Here is a 22,546-nt window from a genome sequence, read left to right as displayed (position 1 = left end):
CGTTGCACCGAGTTTCCTAATGGGGCTTACAGCAAAGCTGCCATCACCCCGCACCTCTCCCGGGGCTAATGATATGGTGTCTGCCGACAGCAGGGCCAACACCGAGAAAATTACCCAGCTCAAACCCATCTTTACAGACCTCACAGCCATGGCAGGACAACTCCTGTTTTTATCCGTGAGCTGATTGTGTTTCAGAGACTGCCGAGAGGATAAAAACAGCCTTGGAGCCCGCCTATTTAATGAAAGAGAGAGGCTGGAGGATGTGGTTCACAGCTCCCTCCAGGTGGACAGACACTGAAACATGGCTGAAAGCTAGTCTTCCCTTAACTATGCCACCGAGGTTTTTTTAATTATTATTATTATTAAAAAGCCTAGACCTGTTCTTCCCCTTTCTCGCACAGCGCAGAGGTCGGCAGAATTACACGTGTGTAAAATCCTGCCCCATCAAAGGGTCAAGGCTGACTTCTTGAAGCAGAAACCCCAGGGCATCCCAAAAATCTCCTAAGGGCTTCACATGGGCTTTGATAACGCCAGTTGGGTGGCACGAGCCATTCCAGAATTTAAACTCCTTTGCCTTCATCCTGAGCGCAGTTCCTTTTTCAAACAGGATTTAAAAGCCCCCCAAATTTCACACCTGAGTCTGCCTTCTGGTCTGGGTTAGGAAAAACCATCAAACCTACCGCTGGCATAAGAGGACAGACACCCCTTGAAGGCCCTGACACCTCCAGATCCTCATCGACAGGTTTCCCCAGCCTCTTGGGCTCCCAAAGCTCCGGCAAAAAGCCTGGAAGTCTGGAAAAAGGTGTCCCTGGCCCAGACCCCAGTCAAGAGGGCTCCGAAGGGCAGGATGCCTGGGGAACCCAGCTGCCTGGGAGCCACCAGCCCAGCTAGCAGGAACCCAGAGGGGTGTCACAGTACTACCCCCAGATATCCAAGGACTTTCACCCAAAGGGCTGCACTTCTCTGATGAAACTTTCTTGATGAAAAACCGCAAGCCCACCTGCCCAGGAGGGCTTGGAGCATCTCTACCTATTGCCAGGTGCCAGCACCCACCACGTGCTGGAATTACAACCCTCTAGAGAGAGGAGGAGTTGAGCCGGATTTTTTTGGAAGGAGAACAGGACATCCCAAGGCAGATGCTTGAAATGGATCCTCCCTCCATGTTTTGGTTTGGTTTTTTTTTTTCCCCAGCAGAAGTCCTGAAAAAAAGGGGGTTTTATGTCAGACCAGAGTGGGTAAGGCTGGCACCTCCCTTGTGGAGCTCCTCAACATCAATTCCAAGCCCATAATTACTTTCCCTGGAAACACAATCCCAGCCTCCTCCAGTTTCAGGATCTTGGCAAAAGCCATGATTCCCCCCCCCCGCTTCAGATGCTTTGCATGTTAAGGTTGGGGTGGGAAGGAGAAGAAAGCCTCTACCCCCTAAGCAACAGTCATAGCGGGAGCCAGGAGCTGCTGTTGCCACCCCAGCATCGCTACGGCTTGCACCAAGCAGGGTTAGGCAGCACCGCCTCACCAACGCCCGCAGCCCGCACAGCGTATTAGAAAAAGTGGCTGAACGCCCCTCCTCCTGCTGAGGCACACAGAGCAATTTAGATGTGCTGTTCCCACCTGTCAAGTGTTTTTTAATTATTATTATTAATAGGTTTGTTATTTTTAAAAAATCCCCATATGCGAGAGCTGAGTTCAGCAAATTACCGCAGCCGAGCGTCAGTACAGAGAGACAGGAGAGCAATATCACGCTCAGTGGAATATTTAACAAGCGCTGATTGCCCAGAAACCTAACTTGGTGAAACCTGCAGGAAAGAAGCAGACTTGTAAAAAAACAACCAGCAAAATAAATAAATAACCTGCCGAGAGCGGGAGGGGGGAAGCAGCGGGCAACTTGAACATTTCAAGCCTGCCTCTGCCCAGCCTGCCCTGTAGATTCACCTGCCAGAAGTGCAATGCAGGGCTTAAATCACAGAATCACAGAATCTTATAGGTTGGAAAAGACCTCTAAGATCATCGAGTCCAACCGTAACACTAACCTTACACCAACCTAACACCAACCTTAACTCTACAGGAAGGCAGTCACAAAGGGACCGATTCAGCTTTTTCTGGTACCAGCAGGAATAACTCAACCAAAACCACTGCTCTGGGCTGTAGACTCAGACCTGGGCTCACAGCGGTACTCAGTGACTTGGAGGAATTCCCCCAGGGCACCTCTTACGGAAGAAAATCCAGCACGGACCTTTTTGCTCCCGCTGTTCCCAGGTCAAGCCGTTTGCTGCCAACTCTGCCTCGGCTTGCCACCCCATAAATCACAGAAGATGTCCCCTGAATGCCAATGACGGCCATCTGTGGGACGCAGAGGGTTGACCAGAGCAAGGGGGAAAAAGTCAGCGTGCAGGCTGACGAGGGAGGGACCTCTCCAAGGCTTGCCCCAGCTCCATGAACCACCATCTTTCCATGGGGTTAATGACAGACACCACCATGCTGGGGGATGCTGCCGGGTGATGCAGCATCCCCCAGCACCGAAAGCAGCCTCACCCGGCACCATCCCAGCCCTCTCCCATCACTTCCCTTGTGGGACTCACCCACAGTGCGACACTATCCCAAATCCCGAGCGAACAAAGCCCTGGTGAGGGTAGTCCAAAGGCTGGGTCTACCATGGCTCCAAGGGACGTGATGTCCACTGACTTCAGCAGGCTTTGAGTTCATCACTGCTCTTGTAAATCTATGCACAGACACCTGCAAGCCCCAAAATTGCCACTTGATACAGGCACGAAGAGATCCACAGCAAAGGCTGCAATGCCATGACTGCAGCGCACTTCCCAACGCAGCCGAGAGCAAGCACGCCGGCTTTTCAGCAAAGCCAAATTCACGTCTCCAACACATTTTCTACCTGTGCTCTATTAATCCCATGATAACGCACCCATGCCACTGGAAACACAGGAGATTACAAATACCCCTCCTGCAGTGCTCCTCAGGGAGGAAACAGAGGCACCGAATACCGCACGTTTTCAACGTTACGGTGATTTTTTTTTTCAGATAGACTATAAAAGCACTTTTAAAAATTCAAAGACAGCTTTTCTGTTACTTGTGCCTTTGCTCAGCTTTGATTTTTTTTAATACTTTCTTTTCTTTCTTTATGTGTGTGCATGGCTTTTTTTCCTTTTACATGGGTAAAATCAGAAGACAATTAATATTATAGTGCTTTGAAGTCCTGCTTTTATTTATAGAATTTTTTCCCTGAAATCAAACGTAGGTAGATATACTGCAGTGATGGGCATATTTTAACAAATCAAAACAGCTTTTAAGTTCTGTTGAGCCAGAGAACACAACACTTTCTCCCTTAAATCACCGAAAGATCTGTTACCATCGAAATGAAAACCCATGCCTCTAGTCCAGAAAGTGCTTACGCTTGCTCAGCCCCATAAGACCAGATTCGCTGCTGAATTATCTTGAAAAGCTAATGCTGAAATTTTCTTGGTTTCAATGGATTTAGCAGATTTTATGCAGATGTAACCAGGGAGAATTTCACCTTAAATTTGCATCATAAGGTCCTTCTTTCATCTTCCTCAACAACTTGTTGGCATCCTTTTCCACCTACCCAAAAGGTAAGCACTGGATTCAACAATTTCACCTCCAAATAAATACCAGTGCTAAAGTCACCCTGACTTGTAAGACACGGAACATGTTTGCAGGGAGGAGTTCAGGTCTTCTGACCAAAGGTCGGTATGTTTTTGGTCATCACCCAGAATACCAGTTGCTTTAGAGAGGTGACTGTGGGCATTGATCCCTGGGAACTCATGAACCCATTCATTCTCTCCATGGAAACCTACTGGGACTTGTTAGGGGGGGGAAAAAAACCTTTGGGAGTATAAGAAAGTGTCAAAAGGGCCAAGGGTCACAATTATCGAAATCAGACTGAGAGCGCGGAGAAAAAATGCCCGCCAAAATGAACTGCTTCAACAGCCCAAAATGGCTAATTATGTAGGAAGAGAGACATCACACCAAGAATAACCATAATGAGCTTTGATTACACTGCGGCTTTCGCATTTTATTCTTTCAAATACCCACCAAGCTCTTTGAAATTCAAGAGTTCTCTTATGTTAACATCAAAAGGTAAAAGCGCATGGAGGGCTGTGTACTTAGTCACCGCGAGAGATGATTAGCAAATTAAGGAAAAAAAGTCCAGGGTTTAAGCAAAAAGCAGATTAAAAAAAAAGGAATAAAAAAAATAGTCAGCACAAAGCGCTAATTATACCGTTTCTGCGCAACACCTGGCTTGTTTTTGCTTCTTTAATCAGGCTCGTTTCAGTTATGGCACAGACTCTATACGGTGCCGGCGCTGCCGAAGGAAGGAGGCGCGCGGCTTCGTCCCTTCCCTGCCTCAGAAGCGCCTGGGTGCAGACAAGGTAGCGGCACGAGGGGAAGGTGCGAGGTGCTGGCTGTCCAGGACGTCACTGCTCTTACTTACAAGCGCTGGAAAATGAAAGGCATGATATTCTCCCTGCTAATTAATGATCTAAGTGTTTGATGTGGTATTCATAGCATTCGCATCAGGACTTTTGCCAAAGGACGTGTTTTGGTTTGTCAGCGAGAGGTAAATAATTAAGTCTCCTTATTCCTGTTCTGAGCTTCCCAGCTCCAAGTTTGAAGAATAAATAAATAAAGACCACTCGGCGGAGTAAACGGGACTGTTTCACCCTCTGCCCGGCAGGCTGCCGGCATGACAGCCTCCTACGCTCCTCTCCTACCCAGCCTGCGCCAGCGCTGCCCGGCCACCAAGCTCCCAAAATTGCCTTGCTGGAGAAAGTCACAGCGTGATGGTCTCTGGTGGTCTGGGAGCGGAGCATCGCCCCAGGCTGCGGGCAGTTCTGCCTCCCCCAGCCCTGCCTCCAGGGCAGGCAGCGTTTCTCTCCCCACCGCTCCCCGGGATGCTCCCAGGGATGGGGCACGCACCAAGCCTCGCTCCCTGCAGCCCTCGGCAGACACCGCATCGAGCCCTGAACGCACGACTGCCCACCCAGCAGCGGCCGCATCTCGGCACGCGAGCGTGCCGATGCCTGCGGAGGAGGGACGGGAGGGAAAGAGGAGGGTATTCTCATAAGCAAGGCATGGAGTAGATCCCCCTAACCACACGGGATTACACGATGGGGAGGCACTATTACCCATCGCTGTCGAGAGCCCCAGCACCCAGCCTGGCCCCAGGTGGTGAGGAGCACATCTTTCCCGGCCACGCTGCTCCTTCTCCTCCAGTGACTGCTATGGCCTTGGGACAGCCTTAAGCTCTCCCTCTGGAGGAGCTGGGCAGCTAAGAGCTGGGCAATGAGCTGGATTCCCTTCCTAAATCCAGGCTAGCACAGGATGGAAAGCAAGGAAAGAAGAAATTGTATTTAAAAAAAGGGCAATGAGCTGGATTCCCTTCCTAAATCCAGGCTAGCACAGGATGGAAAGCAAGGAAAGAAGAAATTGTATTTAAAAAAAGGGCAATGAGCTGGATTCCCTTCCTAAATCCAGGCTAGCACAGGATGGAAAGTAAGGAAAGAAGAAATTGTATTTAAAAAAAGGGCAATGAGCTGGATTCCCTTCCTAAATCCAGGCTAGCACAGGATGGAAAGCAAGGAAAGAAGAAATTGTATTTTAAAAAAAGCCTCTGTATTGCATATTCTCTCCCTTGCTTCTGCCTTCCCTCCTTGGGTTTACTGACACGGTCCCATCCCTGTACTGTTGGAGACTGTCACCATCTTTAATGCACCGAGCCTTGGAGCTTGAAATACGTGAAACCAAACCACGGGGGGATAAGGAACTTTCCCAAGGTCATTCGAAAAGTGAGTGGCTGAAACGACAACCCAACGGCAGTTTCTTCACTATCTGCACAGTAAAAAAAAAAAAAAAAAAAAAATCTCAAGAGCTACTTTGCTATTCACCATCTCCTCCTTTCTGGCCTCTTCTCCCCTTTTCTATTTCCCTTTCTCACAACACCCATCCCCTACTACCTGGACACTTGTACGTATTCACAAGCATAGTTACATATGCATTTATAAACACTGACTACATCATTTGCAGAGATTTGGGCATTCGATTAATGTAGCTTTTCTTTTTTTTTTTTTTTTTTTTCCTCCTTTTCTTCCAGCTGGCAAATGGTCAGAGAAAAGATTGTGGAACTTTTAAATTAATTCATTACTCAACACAGTCCACTAGCTTTTCTCAATAGCTCTGACGATGCAAATTGTTCATAAACGAACTGTCGCCAACGCTCACAACGTGACTTGCGTAAGGGGTGCTGCGGAGGCCACGTACCGGTGCCTCCGCTTCACGGGTCAGAGCATTCGCATCCTCACCGAGAGCCGAACGCCCCCCGTTGAGCCTGCAATACAGCTCAGCCTCAGCGCTCGGGGAGCATTAAAGCTCTCCAGCACCTAGGAAAAGCTGCTCCTAGAATAGCAAAATCCCTCCTGCTCGTCATGTACGTGGTCCCTTCTGCAAGCTGATTTCCTCCTCTGTTATAGGGTACCTTCCCCAGCATTTGCCACCCCTCCGCGTTTACATGGGGTCCTGTAAGAAGTGCTCCCTTTGGGGGGCTGGTGCCCCATCGCCCCATGGCTTTGGACAAGCCAAGCACTGTCCCTTTGCCCTGTTTCTTGCTCCTGCCATGGTGGTTAACTGAGAACATTCATTTTGCAATGAGGCTGGAAAACGCAACTTGCTGGAACTCAGGAAACCAGGTTTGCAACCCAAAATCTTCCCTCAGCCACAGATAAATCACCTCTCTGTTCCTCAGTCTGTCCATCTGCCAACCGGGTTATACCAAGTGCACCATGGAGATGTACTGGGGACAACAGGGTAGAAGAGGTGTCCATTTTACTCACTGTCGTGCTCAAAGCACTTGGAAACACTTGGCCGCAGACTGCTCCAAAAGGCACAAAGCAGTGTCAGGAGGACAGAGTTTGTTTTGAATGGCCATGGAAAATGATCCATGTTGTTACAGCCACTGTGGGATGGAGTTATCTGGAAGATCTAATTAAACTAAGCATTTCCCGAGCAAGAGGGAAAAAAACAGAGCAGTCGGAAGGCACAGCAAATTAACCTACAGAGGCTGAAGAGGCAGATGAGCTCTCAGCTGGGTCCAAAAACAGGCAGGGAGATGGCAATACGTGTACAACCATGGCCGGAGAGGAGCAGAGCAGGAGCCATGTCACCAGCACGAGTTGCCACCAAGGGCCGACACCCCTAGGGCCGCTTGGATCAAAGCAAGCCTCTAAGTACTGCATCCAGGAGGAAAATGGTGAACCCTGATGCCAGGAGGCCACCTCCAAACCATGGGGACCAGAAAAAGGAGGGTCAGCTCAGGATCTCAGCCCAGGGAGAGGCAGGGGAGATGGGGACCCAAGGCTGTCATCTCGATTCCTCACTGCACAGGCTTGCCTCTGCGGTGCCGCTCAGTGGGACGCTCCGCAGGGCTCTGGCACCATTTGGAGATCAGCCTATAGGAAAGAGGGCTCAGAAGGGGCTCCAGAGCTGAGGAAAACCTCCCCACAGACAAAACACGAGCACTGGAATCACCGGGGCAAGTGAGCAGGGAGGAGCAGTGCGCGGGGGCAAAGCTGTGGTGGAAATCACATGCAACCAGGTAAGGAAGGCAGTAAAGCCAACTAATCAAGTCAAGCAAAGAAAAGAAGAGGAACAAGGAAAGAAGTCTTTTTATAGCTGGAAATCAGAAACTTCAGAGGACAATATCCTAGAGGAAGAAGGAAAATTTCAAACTACCTGTATTTCTAACCATCATTGCAATGAACAGTTCTCTAACGAAACCAGATGTGGGGGATCCAAGCATAAGAGCCATATCATGGGTCTAACATCTCTTATGTGACCACATCACTCATGATCGTACCTGCCAGGACGGTCAAGTGCTGAGTTATGGGGAGAAATGAGATTAAAGTCCATCCCTGCACTTTACATGTTATAAGCATCCTATATCTCAGGGGCTAGAGTATCGCACTTGGCTTTGCCTTGCCATCTCTGTTACAATGGGTTCTGGAGAATGGTAAAACTATGCAAGGCACCGTAAAGACAAAAGAGAAGGTCCAGGATCAAGGAGGTGGTACACAGCACCAAGTGTCAGTACTACGCACACCCGAAATCCACACACCCTAGAGAGAGAAAGCAGTGATAGATCATTAAGTGAGATGGGATTGGGCATGAAACCATAAAGCAAAGGAGGAATTCAATTTCAGGACTGTCAAACTCACTTGTGGCACTGGGTGCGTTCACCTGAAGAAGGACGCCGTTTTCAGAGAAGAGCCCAGCGAGGACGTGATGGTGAACAGGGCACAGCTGAAGTTTCCCCCCAGCCAGCAACCCCAGTCTGACCAGTCCTGATGATGGCGAGGGGTCCCTGGGGATGCCAGGGTTTAACTGACAAGCTTGCAGCAGGGCACAAACCTTCGTTATGTGGGCATGAAACACACCTGCAAAGCACTTATTACTGGCCCAGAGCAGAGCACACCCAAGCTCGCTACAGAGGAACGCACCAGCCAAGACCTGGAGATAGACCCCTCGAAGGTGTGGTGGACACGCCTCACTAAACCTTCCCTCAAGAGAACTTGCAAGGCACACATTGGGATGAAACGCTGATTTCAAAAACCTGCGGTGAAAATGAAGCCTTTAGTCTATCCGCTACAGCAACACACAGCCAAGAACAAACCGACAAATGAAGGAATGGCCACGTGCCCAGAGCGCTCCACCGTGTATCCAGAGGAGTACAGAAACCGTCCTTGAAAACCTAGTCTGCGTGGGCACCATTAGAGTTTCTCAATTAGCAAGCCTTTCTGGCACTCAGTGGGTCACTGGAGAAGCTCAAACAGCAGTACCGGAGCAGACATCTGCAGAATAATAGCTGTCCCTAGAGCACTGGGACAAAATACAGCTGAGCACTGATACCCAGCTGGATATAAAACCTCTTATCCCAGACCGTCTCATCTTCTGCTGCTCCCTCAAGAGCGTCCCGTGCTAGACCCGGCAAAGGAAGCACAGCTACTTACTTTCCTGAGCGTCCCACTGTAAAACCTACTTCTCAGAGACCAGCTTTCATGCTAATTTCTCCCGGTAATCATTTGAGACCGTAGCTGGTAGGTCTGGTCCCATTGCTGCGGTGAGTGCAAACAGATTCTGCCTTTACTCACGAAAACCTCTAGCCCGCTCACCCTTTTTTAAAAGCAGACTGGGAGCTCTTACCTCCGAATCGTCCTTAGCAGGGTTGACCTGGCCTCGTTGTGGAAGGTGATGATGACGCTGGTTGGCGGGAGGTCCTGGCGATAGTGCACAGTCGTACACCTGGGGAGGGAGGAAGAGGAAAAGGCCCTTCAGGAGCTGGAATTCAAAGGGGGAGCTCGCTTCATTAACGCAGGCAGCAGAGTCCATCAGCAGATGGTCCTCCAGCCACTATTAAAAGAAAAAGTAAGAGTTTTTCTGTGTGAATCCTTTCTGAAGGAGTCCAGAAACAGCCAAGTAAGTCACTGAGGATTAAAGCGGCAAAAAGAGCTTAACTGTCACTAATAGGAAGGGATGAGAAAGGAGTGCACCCAGCTTGCAGCCCTTTTCTCTAACCACTGCTTCCCAGCTAGCACACCCTCCTGGCACCACCAGCCTCCCCCACCACAGGTAGTGGGAAGACAAAGGTCCTCCCTTTTTGTATTAGTTAGGGCAACGCCACCTTCAGCAAAGATAGCCCTCGCGGACGTTAGCGCGAAGGGATCAGAAACGGGTCCGTCACACCAAAGGCAAGGCACAGGCGAGGTGCTTGCAGAAGGCCAGCTGCAAGTCTGACGCCGCCTCGGTGGCTCCGTGAGCCTCACGGGGCTTTCGGTGTCATCCCAGAAGTACTGGGTTATCGTGCTGAGGTTTTTTTCTTTCTTAAACCGAGGCAGGGGCCCGAGCGCTCTCGCACCCACCCGGCTGGTGGCACCAGCAGAGACAAGAGCATCGCCTCACTCCCACCTCCCGAGGCTGCACCTTCCACCGGCCGTCTGCAAGGTAAGCCACGTCTTGTTTCTAAATTGATTGTTTCCTTATTCATTCTGCCTCAACGGCATAACCTGACTACAGGGGAGACTGGGATGTAACACTTTCCAAGCCAGCCTGCGGAAGGTGAAAACCCACAACTACAACCACAGCCCCTGCTGCCTCCTTCCCAGAAGGAAATATCGTAGACTCTGTAATTACTTTGACCTTTAGCTGACGAAATTTGTGACTTTTATAGACCGACACCAACATATTCCTAGCTCAGGAAATCCAGATACACCTCCTACATCTGTGCTGCTCTTTCCAGGTCCCTGTCCGCCCTTGTGATGACCTTGATGACACAGCAGTGTGCCCTCCTGAGGAGCTCCCCATCACAGCCATCATGCCCCTTCCCATCTTGTGTCACTGCCCAGGCGCTACCACTGCCATCCTCAAATGAAGCCGGAAAGAGAACTGAGCAACCACTCTTTCAAGAAACCATCATGTTGCTCCCCCAAAGCTCTGGACCGTGGTATCTGCAAGGTGAAGTAAAAACAGATGGAAAAATTCAGGTGGGGACGGGAAGGAGAAAGCAAGTAACGGTACCCAAATATTGCTAGTTTACGCTATCAGCGCGGCATGTTGCACCTCAGAAATGCCAAAATGCTTGAGATAGTATTTTTAATGAGGTTTTTCACCTTTTCATTTTGAAATTGCATTTCTGATTCTTTACGAAGTGACCTAAATGAAAGGAAAAAAGAATGCGCAACAGGTGAAATAATTCCAAAGATAAGAAAAAAAAAAAAAAAAGACATTTTGGGTGGGACAAAATATTTGCAAGCTCACACTAAATCAGTTGCTGCCTTCTCTCATCAAAACCTTTCCTAAATCCTGCCTCAACTTGACCAAAGTAGATTTCTCATTACTACCCTGTTCTTTCAGCACAGTCACCAGCCCCCAAAATTCATCATTCAATCAATTCTAATTCTAGGTCCATCCTCTCAAAGGACACTAAAGTTGCACGGCCACTCCGCATGCAGGAGAAAATTCAGTGACATTGCCCTGTGCAACAACACCCTCATTCATCAAAGTTACATCTCAGGGATGCTAAAAGCAGAGGGTTTCTGAATTACTAAACAGCACCAGGTCATGCCCCGAGCTGCTCGACTGGGTCACTGTGGCCCCTTGCATCACCCAGTAACCGACTCCAACTGAGCTTTCCCAGCCTGATACGATGAGGAAGAAGCTGCTGCTGGGCGCCTGGTTTGCCACGCTCGGGCTCAGCTCTCGCTCGCTTTGCAGAGCTGCGGGGACAGACTACGACGATTGCTCTCCCTGAGCTATTTGTACACCATTATCCCTAACCGCTCCCAGATGCGTGTCCTTCCACCCGCTTCCAGCGCGGCACCAGGAGGGGCTGCGTGGAGCAAACAAGGGAAGCTATTTCTGGAAAAGAATGAAAGGCTGGAAAATACAAAGTCATCGATACTTCTGTTATTACAATAGTTAAGAAGCTAATAAACAAAGCCGCGGCGGATGCGTGCTGTATCACCCACCGGTGGGCATGCCGGGGATATTGCACGCTGGCTGAGCCTGCCAACGCCGTGACGAAGGCTCCTCGTGCGTGGCAACAACTTGATTTTAAAACTCCAGATGTCTACGCACCCGACAAGCCTAATTTACGCAACACGCATGAGGAAAACACTGAAACATCGTACGTGAGCACCTCCAGAGCTTGGTCGCTGGCGCTGTGACTCACCCCCGACTTCTGTCTAACGAGGCTCATCGCATCCCGAAGACGGGACCGATGGCCGCACCGCCGCCACGGAGCGGGCAGGGACCTGGCAGCACCCCCAGCCTCGCTTCGCCTCTGCGACCAGCACTGCACCGCAGGTGGGACTCGCCTCCCCAAAAACCAGCCCACAAAGGGTCAGGCTGAGCTGCTGCATCTGCCGGGGCTGCTCCGGGGTCCCTCTGTGGCCCTGACTCTGCCCTTGCCCAGGATTTTACCCCTGGGCCCTTCCTTCAGGACCCCTCCCAAACTTTCCTCCAGTTGGTCCCTTTTTTTTTTCCTCCCCCCGCCCCAATGTGACTGCAGCTAAACACCCTGGCTCCTCAGAAGGCAGATTTCAGTTGAAGCTGTTGACTACAAGTGTTTTTTTGGCACTTGTTTGGGTAATAAAAACCACAGCTTGGAAAAGCATTAAATCCAGCATGTCCAGGATTATTTTGTGTGACAATTACATCTGGGGTAATTTCAATTTAATACCTCACTGCAAGTGAAAATTGCAGCATGCAGCCCTAAAATTGCTGTAATAATGAAAATAAACCCGCTAAGAGCTGCCTGTGCTACCTCAGGCTGTCACTGGATAAACGTTTTGTGCTGCTTATGGTATTTCATGGGTCACCCAATTGCCAACAAGAAAAAAAACAAAAACAAAAACAACACCCACAACATTTTCAGGAAACCAATGAAAGTTTGAGGGTTGTTTTTTTTTTTAGATTGTTCCCCCCAAAAAAAAAAAAAAGTTAAAAAAAAAAAGTAATAACTGCATTGCTTATGTTTGCAGTGTGTTGAAACCCACTGGCTGAAGTCATTTAAAGTTTCATGCTTTGAAACCTTGCAGCAGGACTGGGGAGCAATCTCAGCACAGCAAGTGCTAGCAGGGATGCTGCCAGGCTGAACCGCCTCAACATGCGCTGCTCCACCAGCTCACAGCACCTGGGGGGCCAAAGAAGACAGAAGCTAGGCTGGCCTGCCCTAAAAACCCCAGAGAGAGCATCCAGCCGGAGAAACAATTATTATTTCCTCCTGCAAACCCAGAAGCCAAACTTTCAATTGATGGGAAGTTTCACTTTTCTGTTTTAAGGTTATTTTCCATTCAAATTTGAAATAATTTCAGGAAGTTATGAAAGGGGCATTCTGGCTGCAGACACCTTAGGAATCACCCTCGGAAAATCCCAGCCCGGACTGGCTACTCGCCATACTTCCTTCAGGGTGGAAGGAGCAGCACATCCCACCTCTGTGTTCCCAATGTGCCGTTAACAGCTCAGGAATAAATTACGGCACGCTCGTTTGCAGGGACAGGGAGCAGACAGCCACGACTCCGCACTCATCGCAGGAATCGCAAAGCCCTCCCGCGAAGTCCCAAACTTTGGACGCTCCAGTGTTCCTCACAGGCCTCCCTAAGTCCCTCGCTCCGAAGACTTTTCTCTTGGGTCGCTTCGACCCTTGTGCTCCTGGTGAGCAACGGGGTATCGCACCCTGGTGGCCTCTGCACACAGCCGCCCCTGCATCCCTAGAGGTCCTCCTGATGGGGCAATGCACGCCCATTCCCAAGGCATTTCAACCCGTTTTATGTTTAAAATGGCAGGCTTAACTCATAGTGCCCCTCACCAAACCAAAGCCCACCTTGGAAACACTGCTACGCAGCACAACGGTAAAGACTAACGGTGGGAACAGAGATGGGCCCTGTTCCTCAGCCCCTCCTGGTCCACCCCTGGGCTCATCCAGAGTGTGTTTTCTCCTTGACATCTGCCAGCACGTGCCCACAGAGCCGTGCCGTGTCTCCTGAAACCCACCTCTCATGCTCACCCTCTCCGGTGCGTTGTTAACTTCCTTCAAGAGATGATTATCCTCACCCCCTCCCCCAGCTTCCCCTGCCAGGCTTCTGCTCGTTTCTCTTTTCTGCTTCGATGGCCATCGCTTGCCAACAGCTCTGCTTTGAATTTTATCGTTTTCCATGAAGTCTGAACTCTCCCTCAACACAGCTCACCACTTCCAAAGCGCTCTCTGCATATTTATTTCGAACAGCCAGCCGCATCAGGCAGAGCTACACCATCTTTCAACTCCCTCCTGGCTCCTCTCTTCTCCTTGGAAACACATGGGAGAGCAGTCTCGTCACCACACATCTAAACCAAGAGTATTTGGGTTTGCCTCCACACTGCACTCACAGGGCTCTCCCTCTCACATCAACCCAGAGGACAGGGACCTGCCATCAGAAATAGTATGGGTTCACACCACCACACCACCACCAATGGACAAACCTACAAGCTCACTGCGTTTCAGATGACATTCCTCGAGTCTGACTAGCTCTCCAAGCTTGATGACTCTCTTGAGCTTGAGTGAAGACACATGCAAGAGTCATGTCACAGCAGAGCAACTACCATGAGCTGCATGTTATAGACTTGGACGCTCCACCAGAAGCAGAGTTGTTGTTGGTGGAGAAAGGGGAAAAACATAACAAGTCCTTTTAGCCCACAGAAAAAGCGAACTAAATTACACAAATCTCCACAGCAACTTTGAGGAAGAGTTAATACTAATGTCAAAGCTCTCAGCTCACATCCATGCTGGAAGAAGAGATCTTGGCAGCCTGGTGCATGCCTTTGAAGGGACTCAGCCAGTCAGGACCGGAGCAAGCCTCTGCTCCAGCCTGGCCTTGGGCTGGACCAAGTCATCCATGCCTGGGAGAAGCCTCTACAGCCTTGCTCAGGCGACACACCAGTCAGTCAACGACTACCTCCCAGGGACCTTGCTGTCACCCCAGACCCAGCCGGAGAGACAGAGCGGCAGGGAAAACAGAGAAGAAAGACCAGAGATGCTGAAAACATGTCTGTACCTTACCAAAGCGACAGGAGCCAATCTGCTTCTGGAAATGGGTGGCAGTTCAGGAAAGAAAAACAAGGAGAGCTTTCTTTTATCATTTTTCTTTCTTATCATGTAGACCAGCTCAGCCCTCTCTGGGTTGAGCTGCTTCACCTAACTATTGCGGCTGGGCGTCCTTGGTGTAGTCACTGCGATTCCTCCCTCCAGGACCCCAGAGGAAACTGGAGCAAGTCTTGACAACCAACCAGGTGTGAAAAATTCCTCCCTCAGAGGAAAATGAAAATTACTGCCCTAGGGAGCAAGGAAGCCACCCTCCATAGGCAAGCAAACAGTCACCGGTGGGAAGGAAGAGATTAGAGCCCCAGCTAGTAGCAAACGTGCCCGGGCTCCGCACGCCTGCAGGGATGGCAGGACCTGCAGGCACCTTGGTCATAACTCTCAGGACAACCTCTCAGGGTGGCATAGCCCCCAGCCAGTGGGAAATCATTGTGCCTAAACCCCATCTTGGAGCTGAAGCAAAATTACAGGCGACGTCCACAAAAATACTGTAAAAATAGGGACTCTGGACACGTGGCGATTTAGAGCTATATAGCAATGTATATGCCAACTCGTATGGAAGCTAAGGAGTTCATAGAGCTTACTGCTGGACAGGACCGTGCACTGTCTCACCTGAGCTCTGGGTAACACGGTCTCTGGCATTTTTCCCAGTTATCTGTGCATTTCTCGGTTATCCATGCATTAAGCCCAGTGACTTGTGCCTGACTGCAGAGCACCTTTCAAAAAGTCATTATTTCATGCCCTCCAGAGATGGAAAATCCAAGAAGCGCTGTTTACATTACAGTCAACGCGTCAGTCTCATACAACAGTATAAATGGGATACGACAATTCAGTATTTGCATGTCCGGAGCACACAGAGGGGTCAGAGGCCTTCTTCATGACATTCACCTCCTGTCACCACCCTCGGTTCTTCTTGGCTCTCCCCAAGCCATCCTTCCTGCACGTTACCTCAAAATATTTTGTCACTCAGCTTTGAGAGACCTTCAAAATCCTACTTTGTCTTCCCAAGATATGCCAGCACCTCCTCCTCCTTCTATGGGTATGCTTTGCACCCCCTCAATCAGGATGAGGCTGCCAAACGGAGGGCTGACCGTGGTCTGCCTTGCTGCACAACTCCAGCACCACCATGCACCGCGTGCGCTGGCTGGCACCCGGGGCCGTGCCGGGGGACGGCTGCTAGCAGCGAGCAGGCTGCTTGCATCTTGCACTTGGGGTTGGATCTGGGACAAAGACCTACTGAGAAAGCTCTGGGGTTTCCTCCATAAAGCCAAGAGCTTTGATGCTGACCGCTCCACCAGGACACACCGCAATTTGAGCATGAACGTTGCTGCTCAGAGCACATATGCGACCTTTGTAGCACGATAGGAAGAGCAGTGGCTGCGGGGATTACCACCAGCTACAGACTCTTTTGCATCTACCCTGGTCCTGCAGGTCCACCTCGGGCTGGCCATGACCATGAGCGGGTTGGTGCTACCAAAACACCAAAGGCCTAGAGCAAAGACAGGCTGAAAAACCAGCTGGAAGGTGGAGGACTCTGGAAAGCAGCTGTGCCAAAAGGAAAGAAGAAGGGATGAGGAGTCAGATGTCAGCCGGTGATGCCACGTGATTGCAGGGAACGCCAGCTCAAGTTTGGCTTGCCGAAGTGAAAAAATACCTTTCAGAAAGGTCGGTAGGATTTCTCTGTGCCGGACTGGCATGCGCCTCAGGTTTGCATTCCCAAAAAGGGACCGAAAAATCCCCAGGGTGGCGTGCAACAGCCTCAGTGGCTGCTGGGGCAGAAGAAACGGGGGTGATCTGAAGTGAGGAATCCCCGGTTGAGCAGAGAACTTGGGGGTGTGCAAGGGCTTGAGTGGGGGTGAGGAGGCACATCTGCAACAAATATTGAATGGTGGTTAGCATCAGAGCTGACAAGGAATTATTTAGCAGGCTTTAACTAGACGTAATTGGATACAACTGTAAGGAAGACCATCAGGAAAACACTGCCAGGGCACTGAACCAGTTCTGGCTGTAGATTAGACTCCCAGAGGAACCTGTCCAAGTCCCCACCTCTCCCCTCCGCAGCACATGCTACCGCAAAACACTAGAAAACGGGCAAAAGAGAAGAGCCGTCCCGAGGGCAGGAGAAGATGCAGCCGCTGATGAAAGAGGTCTTCTCAGCCTCTGTGTTCTTCTGAAGTCAATGTGCTACCATGAATATGATGATCACAGCTAGTGCTTGCCTGAAGGCAAGCAGCTCCAAGCCTTGGCAGGGGACCACCACGCACGCTGCCGACCAGGGCAGGGACCTGCAAATGGGAACCCGGGTTCAACCCAACTGCGGGTTGACCTGAGAAGCCCAGCTGTCTTGGGTTGACCTAGAAGGACATTTTACGACACAGCTTCTGGAAGTTGAAACAGTGCTATATTTGGCTAGGGCACAATTAGTATTTCCTCTAACTCACTGACTCTTTCGGTCTCTTTCTTTCCTTCTTTTCCCTGCAAGATAGGTATCTAAAAAATTAATCAAACGGCTAAATTCGAAGAAAGGGGGAAACGTAAGAAGGCAAAAATAACCTTCTGTGCACATGACGTGCTGCTGCCTGCAAACCTCAAAACTGACGAGATGATGCATTTATAATTTATTAATAATTCGCTGGATTTTTGTCTTTGGAAAAGGGAAGGGGAAAAAAAAAGAACCTACTGAAAAGGAAGGAGAGAATAGCACGGCTGCATTTAAAAACAAGATAAACCAGATTGTGTGTCTTGATTTTCAAAGCAGCTCATGAATAATTCAGACTTCTAGGGCCCTCCACACAGACTCAGGGTCTGTCTTACTGCTTGACTCTCCCCACCCTTCCTTCCTCAGAACTGAGGCAAAAAAGAAAAAAGGAGCCAACAAAAGTGAAAAAAAGAAAACAAAAAAAACCCCCACCTTCTTTGTTTTCAGTAGAATTTTAAATTGTGGCCAAATTTCTGATGCCAGTTTTACTGCAATACCAGAGCTGACATCAAAGGTTTTCACTTGGTGAAAGTAAAAGCAAAATCTGGCACCTTGCACCTTCCTGGAAAGCCACCAATCCTTTATTAAAGATCTTTAGAAGCCAGGACAACCTGAAATTACATTTCAGAGGGTCAGAACCACTGATGGAAAGATTCACTGGGGAGGATGCTTTCTGACCAGAGCTTCCTGGCACCACATAGCAAATCAAAGCAGAGAAAGTCCCCATCCCCACACCACCTCCTTAGTCATAACTGGAGAAGCACAAACCCAACTCCACGCTGTGACAGCTCAAAAACACTTTAAGCACACAGGAATCTGCAGCGCTTACAGCAAAAATCCACGCAAATGGCCATGAAACATTGCCTGTGATCACCCTTTTGCTACAGTTGATGGAGTAGGACTTTAAGGCACTGGGTAGCTGAAAAAAAACCAAACAAACAAGAGTTTGATGGAAGAAACTGTCTCATGGCCTTAATTATCAATAGTAGTGAGCCTCAGAGAATTAGTTCCATTGCTTACTAATACTCGACTTCGATTTCAGCCTACGCAAACATATTGGGTCAATAGAAATACCGAGACAAGCATGAAAGTTAAACAAACAACTTCATTCTGTCAGAATTACTTGGAGCAAGTTATCAAAGTAATCGATGGCACGTAATAACTGTAAGACAAGTGGTCAATATGTTAGAGCAGTCAAAGGCAGAGGACGGCTCTAGCAGAGAGTTATCAATGGCACCCCGGGAATGCCAAAGTACTTGGTGATGAAGCAATGTCCATCACGAAGTCATCAGCAGACCCCGGTATGGTTCAGGAGGACGCCGCATCGCTCTCCATGGTGGGCACCAAGACAAGCAAGGCTTTCTCTTCCCTATAAAAACCCCAGGATCCTCTCTGTCCCTTGCAGGGAAGGAAGCACGTGGAGTTTAAAGAGGAGACCCAATGCCTCCAAGGATTGACTGGTGTTGGCACACTCATCCTGAGGGCCTCAGCTGGGGCTGCGGTCACTCCTGGTCTATCAGAGACCCCCATCCCTCCCTCCAGCGGGAAGCAGCCCTCCCGCGGCGCAGCAGCCGCTGCAGCGATACCGCATCCTCCCACCGGCGTTCCTGCAGCCGCCGATGCGCGTTGTGGCATCGCTTCCGCTCCAGCACATCACTTGTTCCAGAGGAGTCCAACCTCTACTTTTCATCTGATACTCAAAATGACTTGCTTTTAAATACAGCCTGTCATTTTTAGACGACTAGAAGTCTCAAAAACGTTTGAGATCTAAATGAAATTTTTGCCTTTTCAGGATGAGAAAAACAGATCTCTGTGGCCTTAAGTTTTCCTGTATTTTTACTTTTAGATTCACTGAGAATTTTGCTTTTGGTTTATCCTGAAATTGCTAACTCATGGCTTTTCTTTTTCTTAAATAACCAAAGAACTGAAACACAGTTATTCACTCAGCTCTACCAAGCCCTGTCCACCCGCACAGCCCCCAAAGTCAGGCTCCAGAGATGTCGCACTGACAACACCAACATAACCCAGGCATAGGGAGCGGAGTGGATCCCACCACCCACTCCATCTCCATCTCCATCTCCAGCCTCTCGAAGGAAAGCAGCGGTGCCCATGCCCGGATGCCGCTCACCTTGAAATGGAGCAGTTCATCCTCAGGGCACCGCGACTGGCAGGTCACTGTCTTTTATTAAATTCCCAGCTCTCCCCCATCCCTGTCCCCCATCATGACAGGGACACGCAGAAAGATCACCGTGCCACAGACAGATATCTGGGGAATGAGCTTTTATCGCCGGGTGAGTGTGTTGCAGAAGTGGAGCTAATTAACTGGGGCTCTGTTTTTGAAAAAGGTTAATATTTTATCACATGTCTTCTGTCTTGAGGAATAATTAGCCCTGGCAGTACTAGCTCTGCTGTTTCCCAAGGGACTGAGCCAGAGACTGGAGGCTGGAGAGAGACACGTGGTATTGATGGATAGACAGCATCTCAACCCTGGGCTAACAGTACATCTAACCAGCGGTTACTTCTCAACACAAACTAACCTGCCGTAGAATATTAACAGAGGCAAAACCCTGCTCCAAAGGCTGTACGTATTCTGCTTGTCCTAGTCTACACCTTCAGGTACAAGGGATGCTTTCTACAACTCAGTCAAGAGCTTCACGGCTCCGGCACCGGAGCACCAGTCCAAGCCCCTTCTCCCCAGGCACCGCCACCGATGCCAGCTCTGGGGCAGCGTCCTCCCTCGTTGCTCCAATGCTCCGGTCTGCATAACAAGAGGGGAAACCCCAAGGGCTCCCCCAACTCTTCCATCCCAACGACAAACCTGTTCTCACGGGGGGAACCGACCGCTGAAGCAAATTCCCACAGGGACTGCGGAGAAGAACGTCCCCCAGCGCTTGCACAGCAGTCCTCATCGGGGGCTACAGCACAAAACATCTCTCCATGAGGCTGCTAAGGACAGGGCTGGGATGCAAGCAGCGTAAATGGAGAAACTAGAAAAGGACGAGGGAAGAGTCATTTCAGATAGACCCAGAACTATTTTGTGCATGTGTTTTTCTTGGCAAAACGCAATGGACGGGTGGGTGGGGAATTTCCAAAATGAAATCAAAACTGTCTCACAGGGAAACAAAACCAAAATAACTTAGGTGAAGGAAATCTATCACTTGGAGAGGGGGGAGAAACTGCTTTCAGCTTTTTTTTTTTCACTCTGAAACAGCAATTTTTGGCAAGCAAAACATCAGTCCAAACAAAATAAAGGTGTTCTGCTCCAGGGAAGAGACAGCTCAGATGGAGGCTGTGCCTGCTCCTGAGTGAGCTCCTTGGACTCTTCTCGGAAGGACGCTTGTCCCATCCGGACGTTCCTCCTACCCAGCGAGGCACTGTGGGGCTGGGACAAGGGACAACTTGGAGAAACAAAACACAGCACGTAGGAAATCTAATGTTACACCATGGTGTTTGCTGGAACAGTCCAGAGTCACCCTTGCTGCCCGGAGCCGGGCTCCGAGACACCGAGGTTCTATGGGCTCCCCCGGTACCCGTGCTGCCGATCCCCTTTGCCCTGCAGACACCTTTTAGCCGAGAACACAGCTCAGGAATCGTTTCTGTTTGCTGTGGAGACAAGTGCCATAACTCACATTCCTAGCACAGCTCTTTCAGATATAACTAGCTTTGCCCTCCAGAAAAAAAAAAAAAAAAAAAGAATAACACAGCCACTTAACTGACACATCCTCCTGCATTCAAAACACCCGCCTATACATTTCCATCGGCTCCGCATACAGTCTAGCTCACTCCTCAACTCCTTCCCAAGAGCCACCCTCATCCTTCTCACTCAAGAAAAAGAAAAGGAGGGGGAGGAACAGGACTGCAAATCCACTGCTGCAGAATAAGCACCATCATGCTTGCCATTTCCCTACAGCATCTGTGATCGAGACACAACCAACCCTGCTCCTGAAGAAACACCAGCCTCCCCCCGCCCCTGCCCCAGCATCCCTTCCCCGTACCATTTTTCATTGAAGCCCCTCAGCCTGCCTTTCTCTAGGCAGCCCCTCGAGATACAAAACCGCGGCATCTCATGGCGCTTCAGATCCTGCCCCGCTTGGTGGTCGCAAACATCCAGAGCCCGTGACTCCAGGGCACGTTTCGCAACCTGGGATCGGTTGAGCGGTGGTCTGAAAACCTGAGGGAAGCCACTGCGCTGCCAGGGTGAGGAAGACATAACACCTCCGAAGCCAACAGGGTGGCAGTCCTTTCACTGTGATACAGGTAGCCTGGCGGTAACCATTACCCTCCATTTCTGCCTAGGAGTTGCTTGTTGGCTGACCTGACCCACCACCTCCGACTCCAGGAGCCGGAGGGCACAGCGGCGTTGCAGGCTGCCGTGGACATCAGAGCAAAATCTGGGGTTGGGTTGGAAGCCTTGGCACTTGGAAGCCTTTCTCCTCCCCAGAGAAGTCTGTGCAAGTCCTACAGGGTGGTTCAGATGTCAGTGGGGCCTGAGGAAGACACTAACCCCCACGACAAGCACCAGCAGAGCCAACATGGACTGCGGCAGAATCCCCATCACATCTGAGGAAGGAAGAACAGGCTCTTTGGGACAAGTGGATGTTGGGATGATGGTCTGGCCAGCAGTGTTGCCCAAGGACAGTCCCCAGCCCAGACACAGCCAGCCACCTCAGGGGAGGTGCAACCTCTCTCAGTCCTCAAGTCCACCATAATCCCATTTCATGCAGCCCCTTTTCATCACTACTTCCTCCCCCTCCCCCCCCAATTAAAAAACCAAAAAGCTTCAGAAGAGGGCATTAAATAGAAAGAGGTATTTTAAAAAGATCATTGCATTCATCAAGTTTTGTCCCCTGAAGCCACCAGCCTCTGTCTCAGAAGCCATCAGGTCTAGCTGGCCTGCTCCTCAAGCCCTCCACCACGGTGTCCCACGGGCCACCAGACAACAAACGTGGGGCAGCAAACATCACAGACGCTGTCATGCACTGGAGTGGCCACGGCCGTTCCCAGGATGGGGACTTGGACACACACCAGCCGTTTCCTAGGACTGTGCATTTCCAGCCCATTTTGCAGCCAGTGAGTCCCCAGACAGACCCATCACGCTTCCTGCGTGAGCCCTCCAGAAGCAGTAGGTGCAGCTATCGGAAAAAGGCATCTTACCGACTTCTTACCAGGTGTCCCCACACCTATGCAAGATGCCAACTCCAGCAGAAGCAGGAGAACTGGAAACACTGGTTTTTTGCAGCACTAACACGGTCCAATGAATATTTTTCTCCGCTTTCAGGCAACATCATGGAGTGGAGACTCCGTGGGATTTTTTTCTCTGAGTGGGAGTGGGATTTTTGTATCTGACCAAGTTTTCTCAAGCCTTAGAAAAGAGAAAAGTTTAGGAGTTTCAGTTCCAGCTTGAAATGAGCAGT

General features: G+C 50.1%; 2 protein-coding genes across 2 annotated transcripts in view; both read right to left on the bottom strand.

Moving 5' to 3' along the window:
* The window catches only part of XDH (xanthine dehydrogenase), a 253,277-nt gene that overhangs the window by 21,673 nt on the left and 209,058 nt on the right, over positions 1-22,546 (bottom strand). The window lies entirely within an intron of this gene.
* GALNT14 (polypeptide N-acetylgalactosaminyltransferase 14) overlaps positions 1-22,546 on the bottom strand; it is a 100,496-nt gene that overhangs the window by 30,923 nt on the left and 47,027 nt on the right. Inside the window, exon 3 of the mRNA XM_075496547.1 lies at positions 9,226-9,324. Coding sequence (XP_075352662.1) covers positions 9,226-9,324 — 99 coding nt within the window. The remainder of the gene's footprint in view (positions 1-9,225; positions 9,325-22,546) is intronic.

Source organism: Mycteria americana, chromosome 3 (assembly GCF_035582795.1).
Source record: "Mycteria americana isolate JAX WOST 10 ecotype Jacksonville Zoo and Gardens chromosome 3, USCA_MyAme_1.0, whole genome shotgun sequence".
Classification (NCBI taxonomy): domain Eukaryota; kingdom Metazoa; phylum Chordata; class Aves; order Ciconiiformes; family Ciconiidae; genus Mycteria; species Mycteria americana.
This window is presented reverse-complemented; position numbering and strand designations above follow the sequence as displayed.